Source organism: Eretmochelys imbricata, chromosome 3 (assembly GCF_965152235.1).
Source record: "Eretmochelys imbricata isolate rEreImb1 chromosome 3, rEreImb1.hap1, whole genome shotgun sequence".
In the NCBI taxonomy this organism is placed as follows: Eukaryota; Metazoa; Chordata; order Testudines; family Cheloniidae; genus Eretmochelys; species Eretmochelys imbricata.
The window spans coordinates 18,249,606-18,267,282 of record NC_135574.1 but is presented as its reverse complement, the minus strand read 5'-3'; the positions used below and the strand labels follow the sequence as shown (position 1 = coordinate 18,267,282).

The window sequence follows — 17,677 nt, the reverse complement described above, 5'->3', positions numbered from 1 at the left end:
GTTGTTTTCCTGGGTTCCGCTATACAGATCCTCATGCCAGATGAGACACTGACAGAGCTCTTTTAACAGTCATGCATCTTCACATAAAAATCATGTATTTCTCCAAAATGGTGCAAGTTTCTCTAGGATCCACTGGAGCAGCAAGCTCTTGCCAAGCCAAAAAAGTGATTGCTTTCTGTGTATGTTAATAAACAGAAATGAACTTTAAAAAACTTTCTTCAGTAACACCAGCTTTTAGTGCAAAATGTGTACCTGTTACTGCTGAATTGCCCCACCCACTCTTGATATTTATCCATTATTGTCATCACATGATTTTAACTTGCCACTCCAAGAATATCTTGAACAGAATTAAAGTACCAGCTACAGAGGAACAGTCTTTCCTCACCCACTGCTCAAATCCTCCCACAAGCATTATTAGTGTCAGATGAAACAGACATGAATCTAGATCTGATCCTGCAGAATGGACCACGGAAGCCCAGATAGAATCTAACTACTGTGGAACTGTGCCACATGCATTACAGTTTCAACGCACTGAATGTATTGGAGACAGTTTTCTAGTCATGCAGTTTCTGATACTGCAGAATGTCTTTTTTTATGGTCTCATAACAGAAGGGCATTCTCATTCTTCATCCTGAAATTACGTCACACTGCTTGGTGGTTGCATAGAAATGCTGTTTTTGCAGGAGTGACTTCCACAGGCTTCTGAACTGTCACTTCCATCCCTTATGATTATCTCTTGCTTTGCTTTGAACATTAATGGAACAAAGCCTTCACTGTCTGCAGTGAGAACAATCCAAGAAGAACCTATAAAGAAATTGAGCATTAAAGAAAATGAATGTACTGATGTGCTTACATACAATATACAATCACACTTTAAAATAGGACGTCCAGCATATTACTCTTCCTTTTCCTCTGCATTAAAACCTTGTCTATACTAGCAGAATTCATATCTGGCAATCCACTGTAAGTGAAGCTTCCTCAATGGTAACATTAATCGAAGTCCTAGTGTACAAAGGCCTCAGGCATTTTTACTAACCCTGAAAAACAAATTCAGTTTTTGCTGATGTCGATGCCCCCTAAGCACCCCCACTTTCCTCCTCAAAACTTTTTTGTCTAGCCTTCCACAGCTAACCTGTGCTCCAATGCCATCTACTTCTGCTCCTCCATCTACTCATTCCCTCCTCCCAAATGATGAAGGAATGACAAAAATTAAAATACAATATTAAGAAACTACCTGTGCTATATTTGTTTTGGAGATAAATAGAAACTTCCATCTCTAGGGCTTTCAATCCAGCACTGTTCAGCAGCTCTAAATTCTGGTGACATGCAGAAGAAAAAAATGACTTTGTACTTTTTCCCACTCCTAATTATGATTAGGGTGGTCAATTAATCACAGCTAACTCACATGATTAACTCAAAAAAATTAATCATGATTAATCACAGTTTTAATCACACTGTTAAACAATAGTATACCAATTGAAATTTATTAAATATTTTGAATGTTTTTTCTACATTTTCATATATATTATATTCTGTGTTGTAATTGAAATCAAAGTGTATATTATTTTTGATAACAAATATTTGCACTGTAAAAATGATAAAGAAAAGAAATAGTATTTTTCAATTCACTTCATACAAGTACTGTAATACAATCTCTTTGTCGTGAAAATGCAACTTACAAATGTAGAATTTTTTGTTACATAACTGCACTCAAAAACAAAACTATGTAAAACTTCAGAGCCTACAAGTCCACTCAGTCTGACTTCTTGTTCAGCTAATCGCTAAGACAAGCAAGTTTGTTTACATTTAAAGGAGATAATACTGCCCTCTTCTTATTTACAATGTCACCAAAAAGTAAGAACAGGCATTTGCAAGGCACTTTTGTAGCCAGCATTGCAAGGTATTTACGTGCCAGATATGCTAAACATTTGTATGCCCCTTCATGCTTCAGCCAGCATTCCAGACGACATGCTTCCATGCTGATAACGCTCATTAAAAAAGTAATGCATTAATTAAATATGTGACTGAACTCCTTTGGGGTGTGTGTGTGTGGGGGGGAATTGCATGTCCCCTGCTCTGTTTGACCCACATTCTGCCATATATTTCATGTTATAGCAGTCTCGGATGATGACCCAGCACATGTTGTTCATTTTAAGAACACTTTCGCTGCAGATTTCACAAAACACAAAGAAGGTACTGATGTGAGATTTCTAAAGATAGCTACAGCACTCACCCAACATTTAAGAATCTGAAGTGCCTTCCCAAAATCTGAGAGGGATGAGGTGTGGAGCATGCTTTCAAAAGTCTTAAAAGAGCAACACTCCAATGCAGAAACTACAGAACCCGAACGACCAAAAAAGAAAATCTGCTGGTGGCATCTGACTCAGATAATGAAAATGAACGTGCGTCTGTCTGCACTGCTTTGGATCATTATCGAGCAGAACCATCATCAGTATGGATGCATATCCCCTGGAATGGTGGTTGAAGCATGAAGGTACATATGAATTTTCAGCGCATCTGGCAGGTAAATATCTTGCGATGCCGGCTTCAACAGTACCATGAGAACACCTGTTCTCACTTTCAGGTGACGCTGTAAACAGGAAGTGGGCATTATCTCCTGCAAACGTAAACAAATTTGTTTGTTTGAGCAATTGGCTGAAGAAGAAGTAGGACTCAGTGGACTTTGTTTTATTTTTGAATGTAGTTTTTTTAGTACATAACTGTACATATGTAAGTTCAACTTTCATGATAACGAGATTGCACTACAGTACTTGTATTAGGTGAATTGAAAAATACTGTTTCTTTTGTTTTTTTTACATATACTTGTAATCAAAAATAAATATAAAGTGAGCACTGTACACTTTGTATTCTGTTTTGTAATTGAAATCAATATATTTGAAAATGTAGAAAACATCCAAAAATATTTAAATAAATGGTATTCTATTATTGTTTAACAGTGCGATTAATCACAATTAATTTTTTTAATTATGTGATTAATCATTATTTATTTTTTTAATCACTTGACAGCCCTAATTATGATATAAAGAAGTCTTGAAAGGGTTTTGTTTTTGTATGTCTGGTTTTTACTATTGCTTGGTTTTTACCTTAGAAATATCAGGACTGTCAAGTCTTGTTCTTAGTGGGTTTGTGGGATGACTTGTTAGAGGTCTCAGAAATGGGGATTTTGAGCTTTCGTAGTCCTCAGTTGAAGAGGTGGGTTGTTGAATCTCTGACAAAGATGTCTTTTCTCCCAAGTGTTTCTCGGGCATTTATATTAAATAGGTGATAACAATAACAAGATTTTTAAACTGACTGAATAAAAATCACTTCTCCTCTCAATTAATTATGTTTCACCTGTATAGTATTTCTGATATCGTAAACCTATTAGCTCTCCAGTTGTCCAAAGTTTCTCATGAAAATATAGGGTAGACAGATCTAAATTTCTAATGTTTTTTTTTAAAAAAAAGGAAAAAGCAGAAAAAAAAGAAGAAATAAAGAAAGAAAATCAAAACCATTCAGGCTTGCTTCATGCATCATATAGACGCAGAAAAGAATACTAACCTATTTTCTTTCCTTTGTAAGTCACCTTTTAAAATAAAGCAATATTTACTGTGTTTGTTTACTGCTAGTGGGTCTTTTCCCTAATGGGCTACCTATTTGTTATCGGAAGACATAACATACACATATATAACAATTTGTCTGTATATCCTTTGTTTTATTCAGTTGGACATTTCAGAAGAAAGAGCACTGACAGCAGTACCACTCTGGGAACCTCTGTGTGCCATATTATTGATAAGGCCTACTTGTCCCGTTATTATGGAATAGAGGACCTTGAATAGCATCTTTGGTAGGCTATGTTTCATTGTGTATATTTTGATAGTTCTTATAAATTTACTTTTCTACTCAAAATGAAAAAGATTATGGAAAAAGGAAGTGTAAAAACCCTAAAACCCTGTGCTTGATTTTTTTTTCAGTTGCAACATCGTGTATTTGGCAAAGCAAAATCACCTTTCCTTATGTTATTAACTAAGTACTTTCACAAGCTGCTTCACTATTTCATGTTGTCATGTCACCTATAACATCATAAGAAGATTGTCATTCCCAGCCATGAACATTTAATCTTTTTCTGTTAATACCTTCTTTCTAATTCTGGACAGACTTTGGAGTCTATAAACTAGAGGGCTGTAATTGGAAATGCTGCCACACAAACCAACAGAACGGTATTATCAGCCAAACTGATAAAATCTGCTTTTTTATTCTCTTGTGAGTTTTTATCCCCATTCATTTGAAAGTTTGAAAAAATCACAATTGCAATAAGTTAACACTCGTGTTATATTATATCCCACAAAATGTTTTGTTACTTAGAGATAGGGTGGTGCAAAAAAGTAATCTTAAAAATACTCCTTTACTTTACATAATTATTACAGATGACCTGCAGAAGACTGAGACCTCCAAATATGTGCTGTTACCAATGCTGTATTTGACAGGCTGTATTTAGTGAGGGTAATGGCATTATGCTACTGGACTTGAAGCACAGGGCAAGGCTAAGTTCATTCCTGATGTAATTCCATTCATTTCAGTGGGTTTGCATCAGTATGAATTTGGCCCACTGTTGCAGATTAGCATTTCAAAATGTTCATTCAAAAGAAAAAAAAATGGAAACCATCGCTGCAAACTAAGGACATTTGTCAAAGTGTCCCATCAAATTATGTGGCATTAGAGGATGGGATGGTGCTGAGTAACATTTCTGTTAACCCTTCAGTGCACTTTTTGTGTTCTGTTGCAAACTGGAAAATCACCCCACATTCGTAGTACAGTCTGCTAATGTTCACAAACATGTCACTTGTGCCCAGGCCATCTCATGGTTTTGTGTCAAAACTATGCAAAACTTGTGGTTTTACAGAGTTTCAATGCAAAACTAGGTGAAACTCAGCAATTTTGATGGATTATACTTTGAGCTTTGTAGCTCACCTGAATCCCAAACTCAAAGGAAAACTCAGGGAGTGCAACCTGCCCCCACTCCCGGTCAGTTTTTCAATTGATTGAAGAATCACATAAATCCCTCTGCTCTGAATCTGGTAAATTTTGCATGGTTTGAGAGGGATTCTTGGTTCAACAATTCCCTTTGCTCTTTCAAAAAAGGAGTCCATTTGTAAGAGTGTAACAGCACACTGGACAGAAGAGACATCTGTAGGTGCTTCTGTGTTGTGGCATTTGTCTTCTGTAAAACCTGGGGCATCAAAATGAAGAGTGTTGATGTTAACTAAATTATCAGCCTTTCTTGTTCATTTTCATAATCTCTCCATGTCTTTTTTTTTTTTAAATTAAACAGGTGAATTTGGTGCTCTTAAAATCAAGAACTGGTAGTGCTGGCCAAAGATGGGAATTCATCACCTCCTCCCCATGCTAAAGCCACTTTGTGTTGCTGCAGAGGGATCTCTCTGAAAATACCAATTCCACAGAGGGCCTCCCCAGCAGGTGAACAGTTGGCATAGTTGGCTCTACTCCACCACCTGCAGCCACCTCCAGTACAAGAGGTATGCTGACAGAGGGAGAGATGTCTTATGTCCCACCCATGCTTGGCTGCTGGAGCTACTCAGAGAGACCACTGCAGCCAGGGTAAAAGTTAAGGCAGCCCAAAACCAAACCAGTTTCAGGGAGACACCATTCTCAGTTTTTGCACTGATCTCAGCATCAGCACCAGGATGAATCAGGTCTAGTGTAAGCAGGTGCTGTGCAGATTTTCCTACACTGGTCTGTCCTCACTGACAGCATCTGTGCCATCCCTCTGCTGGTCTCTGTTTAGCAGTAAGTTGCCAATCATAGCATATTACAGTCAGGAAGTTTTCTTAGGTACAGAATGGAAGTTTTGGTCAAAATGAGAGAGAGAGAGAGTCCCACCCCAGAACTGCCAATAGCCTGGTAGATGTGGGAAAGCCAAGCTCAAGTACCTCAAGTATCTGATTCAGAGCAGGGATTTAAACCTAGGTTTCCCTCATCCCAGGTGAGTGCCCTAACCAATAGGCTATTGGGGCCAGGATTGCTTTTGCTCTCTGAAAATTTTTGAAATGTTGAAAATTTTCATGGGACAGAAAAATCATCTCCCACCCAGCTCTAATTATGAGGAATATTTTTATTTGTTGGTGGTAACTGGGTGGGGAGGTAGGAATTTATTGTTGGGTGTCCCTGTGGGAGGGAAGCCACTCAAAGAGATCACAGCTACAGACCAAGGCAAACGTTTATAACATATGATAAATCCAGCCACTGAAACCATTTCAGAGGGGGGGGGGGAAATACATGCCCTGCGGTGGCTGAGAAGCTGATAAACATTTACAGATAAGGATTAGATAGTTCATGGACCAGGGAGAAGATTTTCGTGGCTCCTCCCCATCTTTACAAATAAATCACTGGTGGAAGGTAAAAAGAGAAGAGTTTGGCAGATTAGAACACTGGGTTCCTGTACTAATTTTAGATTACACTAATCCCAAGAATTTCCAGACATAAAAAGTTTAATATCCTAGGAATTTATTCCCCCCACCCCCTGCCCCATATCATCAGGTACATGGCATGTTTGTGGAAGAGGGTAAAGGGGTAAGGATGCCAAAAGGCTTTAAAAGAAAGCATCCCTGTTTCCAAAGAACTTTGTGTCCTGATTATTTTCTCTGTCTCCCTCCACAGAGGAATCTAACTGATTGCTCTGGTTTGGGGACAGCACGGCAGGGCACGCTTGCTCTTGCCTCTGCTCAAGTCCACAAACAGCTCAGCGACATTTTTGCTGGTAAAACACCCTATACAATTTACAATATTTATAATTTACAATATCGCTTTCCACCACCCTTATACTCTGTGCAGCCTTACTTACACCTACTGTCCTAGGGAGTCTTCAGCTCCTGAGGTAAGCAGGGAAGAACAATCTCTCCCTCCCTCTCTCTATCTGCTTCCTTCCATCCCACTTCCTTCCTGTGCCTTTTGTACCATTTGCCTAATGGCCTAATTAGCCTCCTCGTTCTTCCCAGCCCATCAATCAGGCACAACTCTTCTTAATGAGGTCTGCTCTGGAGTAATTAATTAGAGCTGCAGTGACCAGAGTGCTGGCTCAGGTGCTGTTGCCCAGCACTCTGTCACAGGCATCGATGCAATCATCCCTAACATTTAAGTAATTTTGGGAGATGTTCTGGCAGGGGTGCTGGAACAATTTTTATAGGGGGGCGGTGATGATGGAAACCATGTATTTGGTGTTTGTTATTACTACTTCAAGCCAGCACTACTACCTTCTGCCATGTTTCAGACGACAAAAACAAGGGCTTATTGGGAAAAATGTCAAAATACCTATATATGTTTCCAAGTATAACTCTGATATTGAAAATGTTGTCTGTAACCCAGCCACCAGAAATAAACAGAACTTACCATGTTTCATTTCAATAATGGGTAGATCAAAAAGCTGCTGGACTAAATTCAGATGGATCTTGCCATCACAAAGGAGAACAGTTCTTGTTTCTTCAGCAACAGCTCCATTTGAGAAATACTTCTTCGGACACATACAAGTAAAAAAAAGGTCATGTTAGAATACTAGCCACTTTTTACTTCAAGAATCAGACCCTCCAGCTCCTTTATCATTTTGGGTTTTCATCTTCTCTTTACTTCCAACAACGTATCTATATATTTATGGTAACATGGCACCCATATCTAACTGCAATATTATAGTACTGTCTCACCAGGCCCAAGTAGAAAGGCTCATTTGGCTTCCGGCTCCTTAGAGTCATGTCTGCAGGTTGTAGCCTTTTATTTTATTTAAAGTGAATTTTATAACATGGTATTACATCACCGTGGATTCAGCTCTGGCAGCCACAGTTTCAAGCTTAACAGAGTGAAAGTCACCTCTGACACTTGCTTCAGAGTTAGAGTCTCTAGTAACACATAAAGACCAAGGGTAGTGACCATACATACATTCACCAGTACAAAGTCTCGTCTATTTTATAAGTTTTATCTTATGATTACCAAGCATATAGAAATTCTGTAGAGACCTATGCACAAGTTACAAATATAGTTATACAGTAACTCCTCGTATAACGTTGTAGCTATGTTCCTGAAAAATGCGACTTTAAGCGAAACGATGTTAAGTGAATCCAATATCCCCATAAGAATTAATGTAATTAGGGGAGTTTAGGTTCCAGGGAAATTTTTTTCACCAGACAAAAAACTATATTATATATATATATACACACACAGTATAAGTTTTAAACAAACAATTTAATACTGGTACACAGCAATGATTGTGAAGCTTTGTTGAGGTGGTGGAGTCAGAGCCTCACACTCTACAAGGTAGTACAAATGGAGGGAGGGGAGACAGCATGGCAGACAGAGACAAAGACACAAGTACGCTGACCCCACTCTTAAGAACATTGCCTTGTTAAGTAGATCAGCAAGTTGAGACAGAAGCTGCTGCCAGGAAACTCCCACCATCCTGAGCCCTGTCGTGTCCCCCCCTCCTCCCGCAGCTCTATGGAAATGGGGTAAGCGGGGGGCAGAAGCAGGGGGGAGGGGGACACACTGACATTAGCCCCCGTCTTCCTCCCCCCTGCCCCCGCCGCACAGCAAGCAGGAGGCTCCGGGGAGCAGCTCCAAGGCAGAGGGCAGGAGCAGCACATGGCAGTGGGGGGAGGGACAGCTGAACTGCCGGCAATTGACAGCCTGCTGGGCAGCTGCCACACAAGGAACGTAGGGGAACATGGAGCTGATAGGGGGGCTGCCGGCACACCCTGGTTCCAAGCCCCCTCCAGCTCGCTGCAACGGGCTGCTCTTTCTGCCAGCAGTGGACAAAGCAGGCAGCTGCCAAACAATGTTATAAGAGAGCATTGCACAACTTTAAATGAGCATGTTCCCTAATTGATCAGCAACGTAACAACAAAACAAGGTTAACCAGAACAACTTTAAGTGAGGAGTTACTGTACTTGCATTCTTAACAACAGTGTTAGGGTCTGATGGGTCTCTCATGGCTTGATCATCAGTAGAGGAATGGTTCCTGCTGAAGTTTCCCAAGGGAGCTCAGTTTTCCCATTCTGGGCATTCCCTTTTTATAATGTGATTCTGTCTATTCTGCGTGTGTCCATAAAAGTGTCCACCCTCTTTTCTCTTATTGCTTGGTGTCCCCTGGAAACTTAAGAGACCCCAATTTTCTATAGGCTGTGTAAGTTTCCTTTGTTCTCATTAGCATTGACGCACAACCTGTATCCCGTGGTTTAAGACACGTCTGAGTTAGATGCGCCTTTACAGTATTTTTATGATCTGATATTAATCTTCTGAGTAATTTTGTGCAATTTTACCAGTTGGTACCTCTTTTCCCATAGTCTTAGGGCATCAGGTTATTTCTCAGTCACTTAAGTCATTGTTTCTTGTCTCCAACACCTAAAATAGCTAAGCTAAAGTCTTGCAGGCCTCAAGCTACAGGTCTTGTATTTCAGTTTGTCTTACTCATGTCTACTTGGTTGTTTCCTTACTTACTCAGTTCCTCTAAATACTGATCAATCTTATACATTTATAATCCTACAAATTAACTCTAATTAACAAACAATGAATATATGTAACATAACAAATTGATTAATCATAACATCACACAATAAATGGATACGAAACTAAAATCATTGGCTACAACGTGCAGCTCAAAACTGCACTGACTTCTTTGATGCTATATTGCCTTGCAAATGTAATACTCTTGGGGGAATTCAGCGTCACTGGACATGCACAGAATTTATGTCCCCCGCAGATTTCTTTGCTTCCCCGCAGAAAAATGACTTTCTGACAGGGAAGCAAAGGGAAACCACAAGAGTGGTCATGCAACCTTTCCCAGCAGTATGTTTCGGGTGTCCAGGGCAGCCAGCAGAGAGGTAAATCACTATAGGGCTGGGGGAGGACTGGGGAAGACCCAGCTGGTGGCTCCTATCCTGCGCTAGGCTCAGGGCTGGAGAGGACAGGACTTCCTCTTCCCCTGCATGGCATCTGGAGCCGGGTCAGACCCAACCCCAGATTTCTCCCCCAGCTTCAGGAAGCTCTGCAAACTCCCTCCCCGCACATTTCCCGCATCCATCGCTCCTCAGCTGCAGGAGGAGGGCTCCCTGTACAGGGAGCTGCTCCACTATCCACCCAACGCCTGTGCATCCAGACCTACTCATACCAAGACCTTCCCACCAAGCCTCACACACCCCTCACTCAGAACTCCCCTGATAAGCCCCACTCCCCCTGCACCTGGACCACCCCAATAAGACACCTGGATCCCCACCCCACCGAGCCCCAACCAGCTGAACCTGGATTCCCACCCCACTGAGCCCCAGTTCCCCAGCATCTAGACTCCCCAGTGAGCTCCCCACACCCAGACCCCCTGCCAAGTTATATCCCCACACACCCAGATGCCCCCCTCCCTGCTAAGCCCTAACTACCTTCACCTGGACCTTCCTGCAGAGTCCCATTACCGTTGCACGCAGAACTCCATACAACAAGCCCCTCAACACTTGGATCCTGCCTTGCTGAGCCTGCCTGCCCCACACCTGGTGCACCTGGCATGGAGATGCAGGACCCAGGTGTGTTTCTGGGGCAGGCCCGATCATTGCGCTGTATCAGAGTTGGGTGCAGCCTCACCGCTGAGTCTGTGTCCAGGGTGTTGGGGGGAACTGCACAGTGATCTCCCACCTCTGTGCAGCCGGTGACCTGTCTTCCCCAATGCTATGCTGGAGCCTCCACATTTATTTGACAAATAAAATTTGCAGAATTTTTTTGGTGCAAAATTTTAATTTTTTTAGCACAGAATGCCCTCAGGAGTATGTAATATACTGAGCCATGTGTATAAGTGTCTATTGTCCTCTTCTGGGTGAATTTCAATGCTGCTTAAGTGGGTGTGATCCTGTCATCTATTAGTGATTGGCCTACGGAGCTTACAAGCCTAATGCTACTACAACTAATAAGCAGTCTCCTTAATTCCTGTTGTACATGTGTGTGTGTTTATCAAACAGAATATCTTTGGTCACACATTTGGCCCCCATACAATCCATCTGCACAGCTCTGGCAGAACAGAGGGACTGTAGAGCTGCCCTAATCAGGGCCCTAATCAGGGCAGCTGCCCTAATCAGGCAGTCTTGGCAAGTCTATTATAGCTTTCTAAGCAGGGGTGGAACTTACACTGGGAGTCAAACCAGCCAACCAGAGAATGGGGGAGTATAAAGATGGTATTCAGTCAGCCTGGTCCTCCTCTTTGGTTCTGTGCTGAGTGGAGTTTAGCTGGACTAAGGCCTCTGAATTCTGTTCCTACTGATGACCGCACATTTTGGTCCAGATCCACAGATATATTTAGGCTCCCAACTTTCATCAAAATCAATAGAAGTTAGGAGTCTAAATACCTTTGTGGGTCTGAGCCCAAGTCCACAAGACCACAGCATGAGGAATCACCTGATGATTGTAAAATCTAAGCAGCAATGTAATTGATAGATATGCTTATATTTAATTTGCTGTCCACTATTATCTAGAGACAAATTTCAGCATTACTGCTTTTCAAGTGACTCTCTGCCATTATTAAATATCTATGGTTTGGATTATTTCCTCCTAAAACCTACTCCTGTATTTTTCCACTTTGAAGCTCACTTTATTTCCTGCCCTTATTTTCCATTTCTTTAGAACCTATTTTATTCCTCTGGCATCACTTGTGGTTGCAACACCTCCCAATTTAACATAATCTTCTTATTTAATTAATATGCTGTTGACCCCCTCTGCCTCCAGTTTTCCTTTTGTATATTCAGCATGAAACCAACTGCAGCACTGTAACATTTTAGGACAGAAAGAAGAGACACCATCTTCCCTAAACTTAATTTGGGTTCTGCTCTAGTTAGTGTTTGCACTTATTATCCTTTGATATTTCTTCTTGATGTCAAACTTCTTTTTAAATCAGTTCACAGCTGCATCTTCTATTTCTGTATTTAGTAATCTGTTTCACATGTTAATTAACCTTTGGTTTAAATAAATGTCTCCTAATCTCTTTTAATGCTCAATTCTTAGTTCCTATTCAAGCTCTCTTGATGCTTTTGATTCTGTTCAGATCTCAAACAGTTTTGCTGCAGCCACATGCTCTATACCACATAACATCTTATGCTGCATCCACGTGCTCTTTACCCTGCAGCATTTTAAACCCTTCTTAAACCACATAGTCTCTTTTCTTTCATTGCAGCACATTAAATCCTCCTGGTTTTCACGTAACCACACTGGATTATAAATACCATCACAATGCCTCTGAACTTCTATGAAATTACCTTTCCCCCATTCTATTTTAAATAACTCATGCAGATGAGTAGTTTAATATTATTTAATTTGTGTATTATGGTTGCTCTGAGAGGTCCTATTAGGATAGGCACTGTACAAATGTCTCTAAATTAAAAAAAAAAAATCCCTGCAGATATTTGTACTCTTGTCCCCATGCTAAAAATAATTAGCAATTTGTTATTGTGTAATGACTGGAAGAAAAAAAATCCAAGTAATTTGAAATACTTCAAATAAATCCCTTTTTAGTCTTTTCCTTTCTGATCTTAAACGACTGGTAATTTCTTTAATCTTTGTTTGAAGCCATAATTTATGAGATCTCCCCGCTGATCATTTTAGTTCCCCTCAAGTTCTTCCTTTTGTTTTTAGTAATACTATATTGTACTTAGATTTATACATAAGGTTCAAGGGACTTAATTTTCAGCAATGGGTGTAATGAGTGTCCCTGCAGACCTTTGCATTTGCACCCAGATATCTGCTGGGAGAGCAATACAGCAGTGCACAGACACACCAGGAAGTTTTTGGAAAGTGTAGGGGACAATTTCTTGGTGCAAGTGCTGGAGGAACCAACTAGGGGCAGAGCTCTTCTTGACCTGCTGCTCACAAACCGGGAAGAATTAGTAGGGGAAGCAAAAGTGGATGGGAACCGGGGAGGCAGTGACTGTGAGATGGTCGAGTTCAGGATCCTGACACAAGGAAGAAAGGAGAGCAGCAGATAATGGACCCCGGACTTCAAAAAAGCAGACTTTGACTCCCTCAGGGAACTGATGGGCAGGATCCCCTGGGAGAATAACATGAGGGGGAAAGGAGTCCAGGAGAGCTGGCTGTATTTTAAAGAATCCTTATTGCGGTTACAGAGACAAACCATCCCGATGTGTAGAAAGAATAGTAAACATGGCAGGCGACCAGCTTGGCTTAACAGTGAAATCCTTGCTGATCTTAAACACAAAAAAGAAGCTTACAAGAAGTGGAAGACTGGACAAATGACCAGGGAGGAGTATAAAAATATTGCTCAGGCATGCAGGAGTGAAATCAGGAAGGCCAAATCACACTTGGAGTTGCAGCTAGCAAGAGATGTTAAGAGTAACAAGAAGGGTTTCTTCAGGTATGTTAGCAACAAGCATGCTAAAGGAATTGGTGGATGTGATTTCAGAGCCATTGGCCATTATCTTTGAAAACTCATGGCAATCAGGGGAGATCCTGGACGACTGGAAAAAGGCTAATGTAGTGCCCATCTTTAAAAAAGGGAAGAACGATCCGGGGAACTACAGGCCAGTCAGCCTCACCTCAGTCCCTGGAAAAATCATGGAGCAGGTCCTCAAGGAATCAATTCTGAAGCACTTAGAGGAGAGGAAAGTGATCAGGAACAGTCAGCATGGATTCACCAAAGGCAAGTCATTCCTGACTAATCTAATTGCCTTCTATGATGAGATAACTGGCTCTGTGGATGAGGGGAAAGCAGTGGACATGTTATTCCTTGACATTAGCAAAGTTTTTGACACGGTCTCCCATAGTATACTTGCCAGCAAGTTAAAGAAGTATGGGCTGGATGAATGGACTAAAAGGTGGCTAGAAAGCTGGCTAGATTGTCGGGCTCAATGGTAGTGATCAATGGCTCCATGTCTAGTTGGCAGCCGGTATCAAGTGGAGTTCCCCAAGGGTCGGTCCTGTGGCCGGTTTTGTTCAATATCTTCATTAATGATCTGGAAGATGGCGTGGATTGCACCCTCAGCAAGTTTGCAGATGACACTAAACTGGGAGGAGAAGTAGATACGCTGGAAGGTAGGGATAGGATACAGAGGCCCCTAGACAAATTGGAGGATTGGGCCAAAAGAAATCTGATGAGGTTCAACAAGGACAAGTGCAGAGTCCTGCGCTTAGGACGGAAGAATCCCATGCACCGCTACAGACTTGGGACTGTGTGGCTAGGCAGCAGGTCTGCATAAAAGGACCTAGGGGTTACAGTGGACAAGAAGCTGGATATGAATCAACAGTGTGCCTTGTTGCCAAGAAGGCCAATGGCATTTTGGACTGTATAAGTAGGGGCATTGCCAGCAGATCGAGGAATGTGATCGTTCCCCTTTATTCGACATTGGTGAGGCCTCATCTGGAGTACTGTGTCCAGTTTTGGGCCCCACACTACAAGAAGGATGTGAAAAAATTGGAAAGCGGCCAGTGGAGGGCAACAAAAATGATTAGGGGACTGGAACACATGACTTATGACGAGAGGCTGAGGGAACTGGGATTGTTTATTCTGCGGAAGAGAAGAATGAGGGGGGATTTGATAGCTGTTTTCAACTACCTGAAAGGGGGTTCCAAAGAGAATGGATCTAGACTGTTCTCAGGGGTAGCAGATGATAGAAAAAGGAGTAATGGTGTCAAGTTGCAGTAGGGGAGGTTGAGGTTGGCTATTAGGAAAACTTTTTCACTAGGAGGGTGGTGAAGCACTGGAATGCGTTACCTAGGGAAGTAGTGGAATCTCCTTCCTTTGAAGTTTTTAAGGTCAGGCTTGACAAAGCACTGGCTGGGATGATTTAGTTGGGGTTGGTCCTGCTTTGAGCAGGGGGTTGGACTAGATGACCTTCTGAGGTCCCTTCCAACCCTGATATTCTATGATTCAAAAAATTGATATTTGCATATGCAGATATTTGTGCACAAAAGCAAAGTGATTTTTTTTTGTTCTTATGAGCTTGTACCATCCAAACACTGCCACATTTTGCCCGAATACTGGTAGAAACAACAAAATGTTGTCTGACTTGCTCTTGCATCAATAACTTATAAACAATGATGAGCCTGAGCTGAAAAATTCTGACCCAAAGGTTATCCTTCATAGAATTTGAGGGGGTTTGGATGTAGTGCAGACCCATTTCTTCATACTAGTTATCTTCAAGTCAAATATGATCAAGACAAATTAATCCCAGATCCATCTCAATTGACTACAAATTAGTTGATTATAATTAGTAAAGTTATGTTAGGGATGAATTTGGTGCATTAAGTTTTTTGCTTAATCCTGCCAGCTCTTATTGTAGCCTCCCGTAATAAGTGAAACACAATTTTATAGTATGACCTACTCTTTATAAAACCACATGGACTGTCTTAGACCAGTCTGTTCTGTCCAAGATCCTTTATCTTATTTCTACCCATGATTTTACATTTTTTCCTTGTACAGATTTCAGAAATCCAGATCTTTAGTTTCACAGTTCTTTTCCTTTCATTGCTTTTAAATATTAGTGTCACATTAGTCTCTCTCAAGTGGTCAGGCACTTCTCCTGTTTATTGAGACAAATTAATATCTGTTACATTTTATGTCTGACTGTTGGAGAATTCTGTTAGATCATGGGTCTTCCTCTGTTTTTAATTGCTCCAATTTATTTCAGCCTCTTCCGATTTATCATTTAGTTTAAGTAACAATAATGCACCTTTTCTTTGAGGAACACATAATGCTTTACATACATTAATCAATTTAGCCTCATAACGTTCTTGAGAGGTACTTGATTATTATTCCCATTTTATAGATGAGGAAACCAAGGCACAGAGAAATTAAGCGATTTACTGAAGCCCATAGAGGTAATTTGTAGCAGCGTAGGGAATAGAACCAAGATCTCATGCCTCCCACCCTTGTGCTTTAACCCCAAGATCATTCTTCCTCCAACTCCATCAAGTTTCACTGTCTGCTCCTAGAAGCTGTATCTCTGATTCTGATGTATTGCGCTCTGTAGTGGGCTAAAAGGGCGTGTAGTTTTCAGTTTAAAAGTCTTTACTGTAAACTGCTTTATCCATAAACAAAGTTTATTGGAGGACCAAGGGAATACGTACACAGAAGTGACAAATATTTCCAGATACTCAAGTGGATATTATCTGCCCAGCTTCTTTTGGCCAACTTCCTATAATGTATCTGATTCCAGCACTCCCTCAACAAGAATCTGGCAACATGAGCAAGCCTTTCCCTCATCTGTTGCAGCTTAACCGCCACCAGATTTTACAGCTTTGTAAAAGGGTCACATAGCTTGTAGCCAGCCAGTCTCAGTATTGCCAACCCAAACTTTCCAAACTCATGAGTCAGGACCCAAAAATCACAAAGCTGCCTTAACAATCACAAGATTTTAAAATATGGATTGGATGTTTTTTCTTTTTGTTTTTGAACCTTTAGGGTACCCTCAAGTCACATGTTCAAGCTTTTCTCTGCAACCATGAGGGCTAGAAAACTTTTTTTTAAAATGAAAGCTGAGAATTTCATGTAATCACATGCCTCAGTGAGCTGAAGCTTTTAGTAAAACATCAAATAGTGCGAGACTCACAATAAAATCAAAAGAGTTGGCAACACTAATTTCCCTGCCACTTCCCAAAAAGCTATTGTTATTCTACCTTATTTTTCTCCCTTTCTTGGCAGCTTTCCAGAAACTCAGCAGCTAAAGGTTTTCTACTGCAGTCCTGGGTTCTGCTTCACTGAGCCTTCCTGAACCGGTAAATTTGTAATGTACGTGATAGGAAAAAGTTGAAATGCTACATTTATACTATGGTAGATGTGATATATCTTGACTTGGGCTGTAAACTGATTTAAAAAATTAATCGCGATTAATCGCACTGTTAAATAATAATAGAATACCATTTATTTAATTATTTTTGGATGTTTTCTACATTTTCAAATATATTGATTTCAATTACCACACAGAATACAAAGTGTACAGTGCTCACTTTATATTATTATTTTTATTACAAATATTTTCACAGTAAAAAACAAAAGAAATAGTATTTTTCAATTCACCTAATAGAAATAATGTAGTGCAATCTCTTTATCATGAAAGTTGAACTTACAAATGTACAGTTATGTACAAAAAATAACTGCAGTCAAAAATAAAACAATTAAAAATTTTAGAGCCTGCATGTCCACTCAGTCCTACTTCTTGTTCAGCCAATCGCTCAGACAAACATGTTTGTTTACATTTGCAGGAGATAATGCTGCCTGCTTCTTGTTTATCATGTTACCTGAAAGTGACAGTAGGTGTTTACATGGCACAGTTGTAGCTGGCATTGCAAGATATTTATGTGCCAGATGCGCTAAAGATTCATATCTCCCTTCATGCTTCAACCACTCTTCCAGAGTACATGCATCCATACTGATGATGCGTTCTGCTCGATAACAATCCAAAGCAGTGCAGAGTGATGCATATTCATTTTCATCATCTGAGTCAGATGCCAACAGCAGAAGGTTGATTTTCTTTTTTGGCTGTTCGGATTCTGTAGATTTCGAATCGGACTGTTGCTGTTTTAAGACTTCTGAAAGCATGCTCCACACCTCGTCCCTCTCAGATTTTGGAAGGCACTTCAGATTCTTAAATCTTGGGTCAAGTGCAGTAGCTATCTTTAGAAATCTCACATC

The 17,677-nt window shown here is 40.7% G+C and overlaps 1 protein-coding gene across 1 annotated transcript in view; it reads right to left on the bottom strand.

Moving 5' to 3' along the window:
* Positions 1-637: 637 nt before the first annotated feature.
* Positions 638-17,677, bottom strand: part of WDCP (WD repeat and coiled coil containing) — a 29,732-nt gene continuing 12,692 nt past the window's right edge. Inside the window, exons 2-3 of the mRNA XM_077811460.1 lie at positions 7,408-7,528; positions 638-804 (exon numbers count right to left, since the gene is read on the bottom strand). Coding sequence (XP_077667586.1) covers positions 638-804; positions 7,408-7,528 — 288 coding nt within the window. The remainder of the gene's footprint in view (positions 805-7,407; positions 7,529-17,677) is intronic.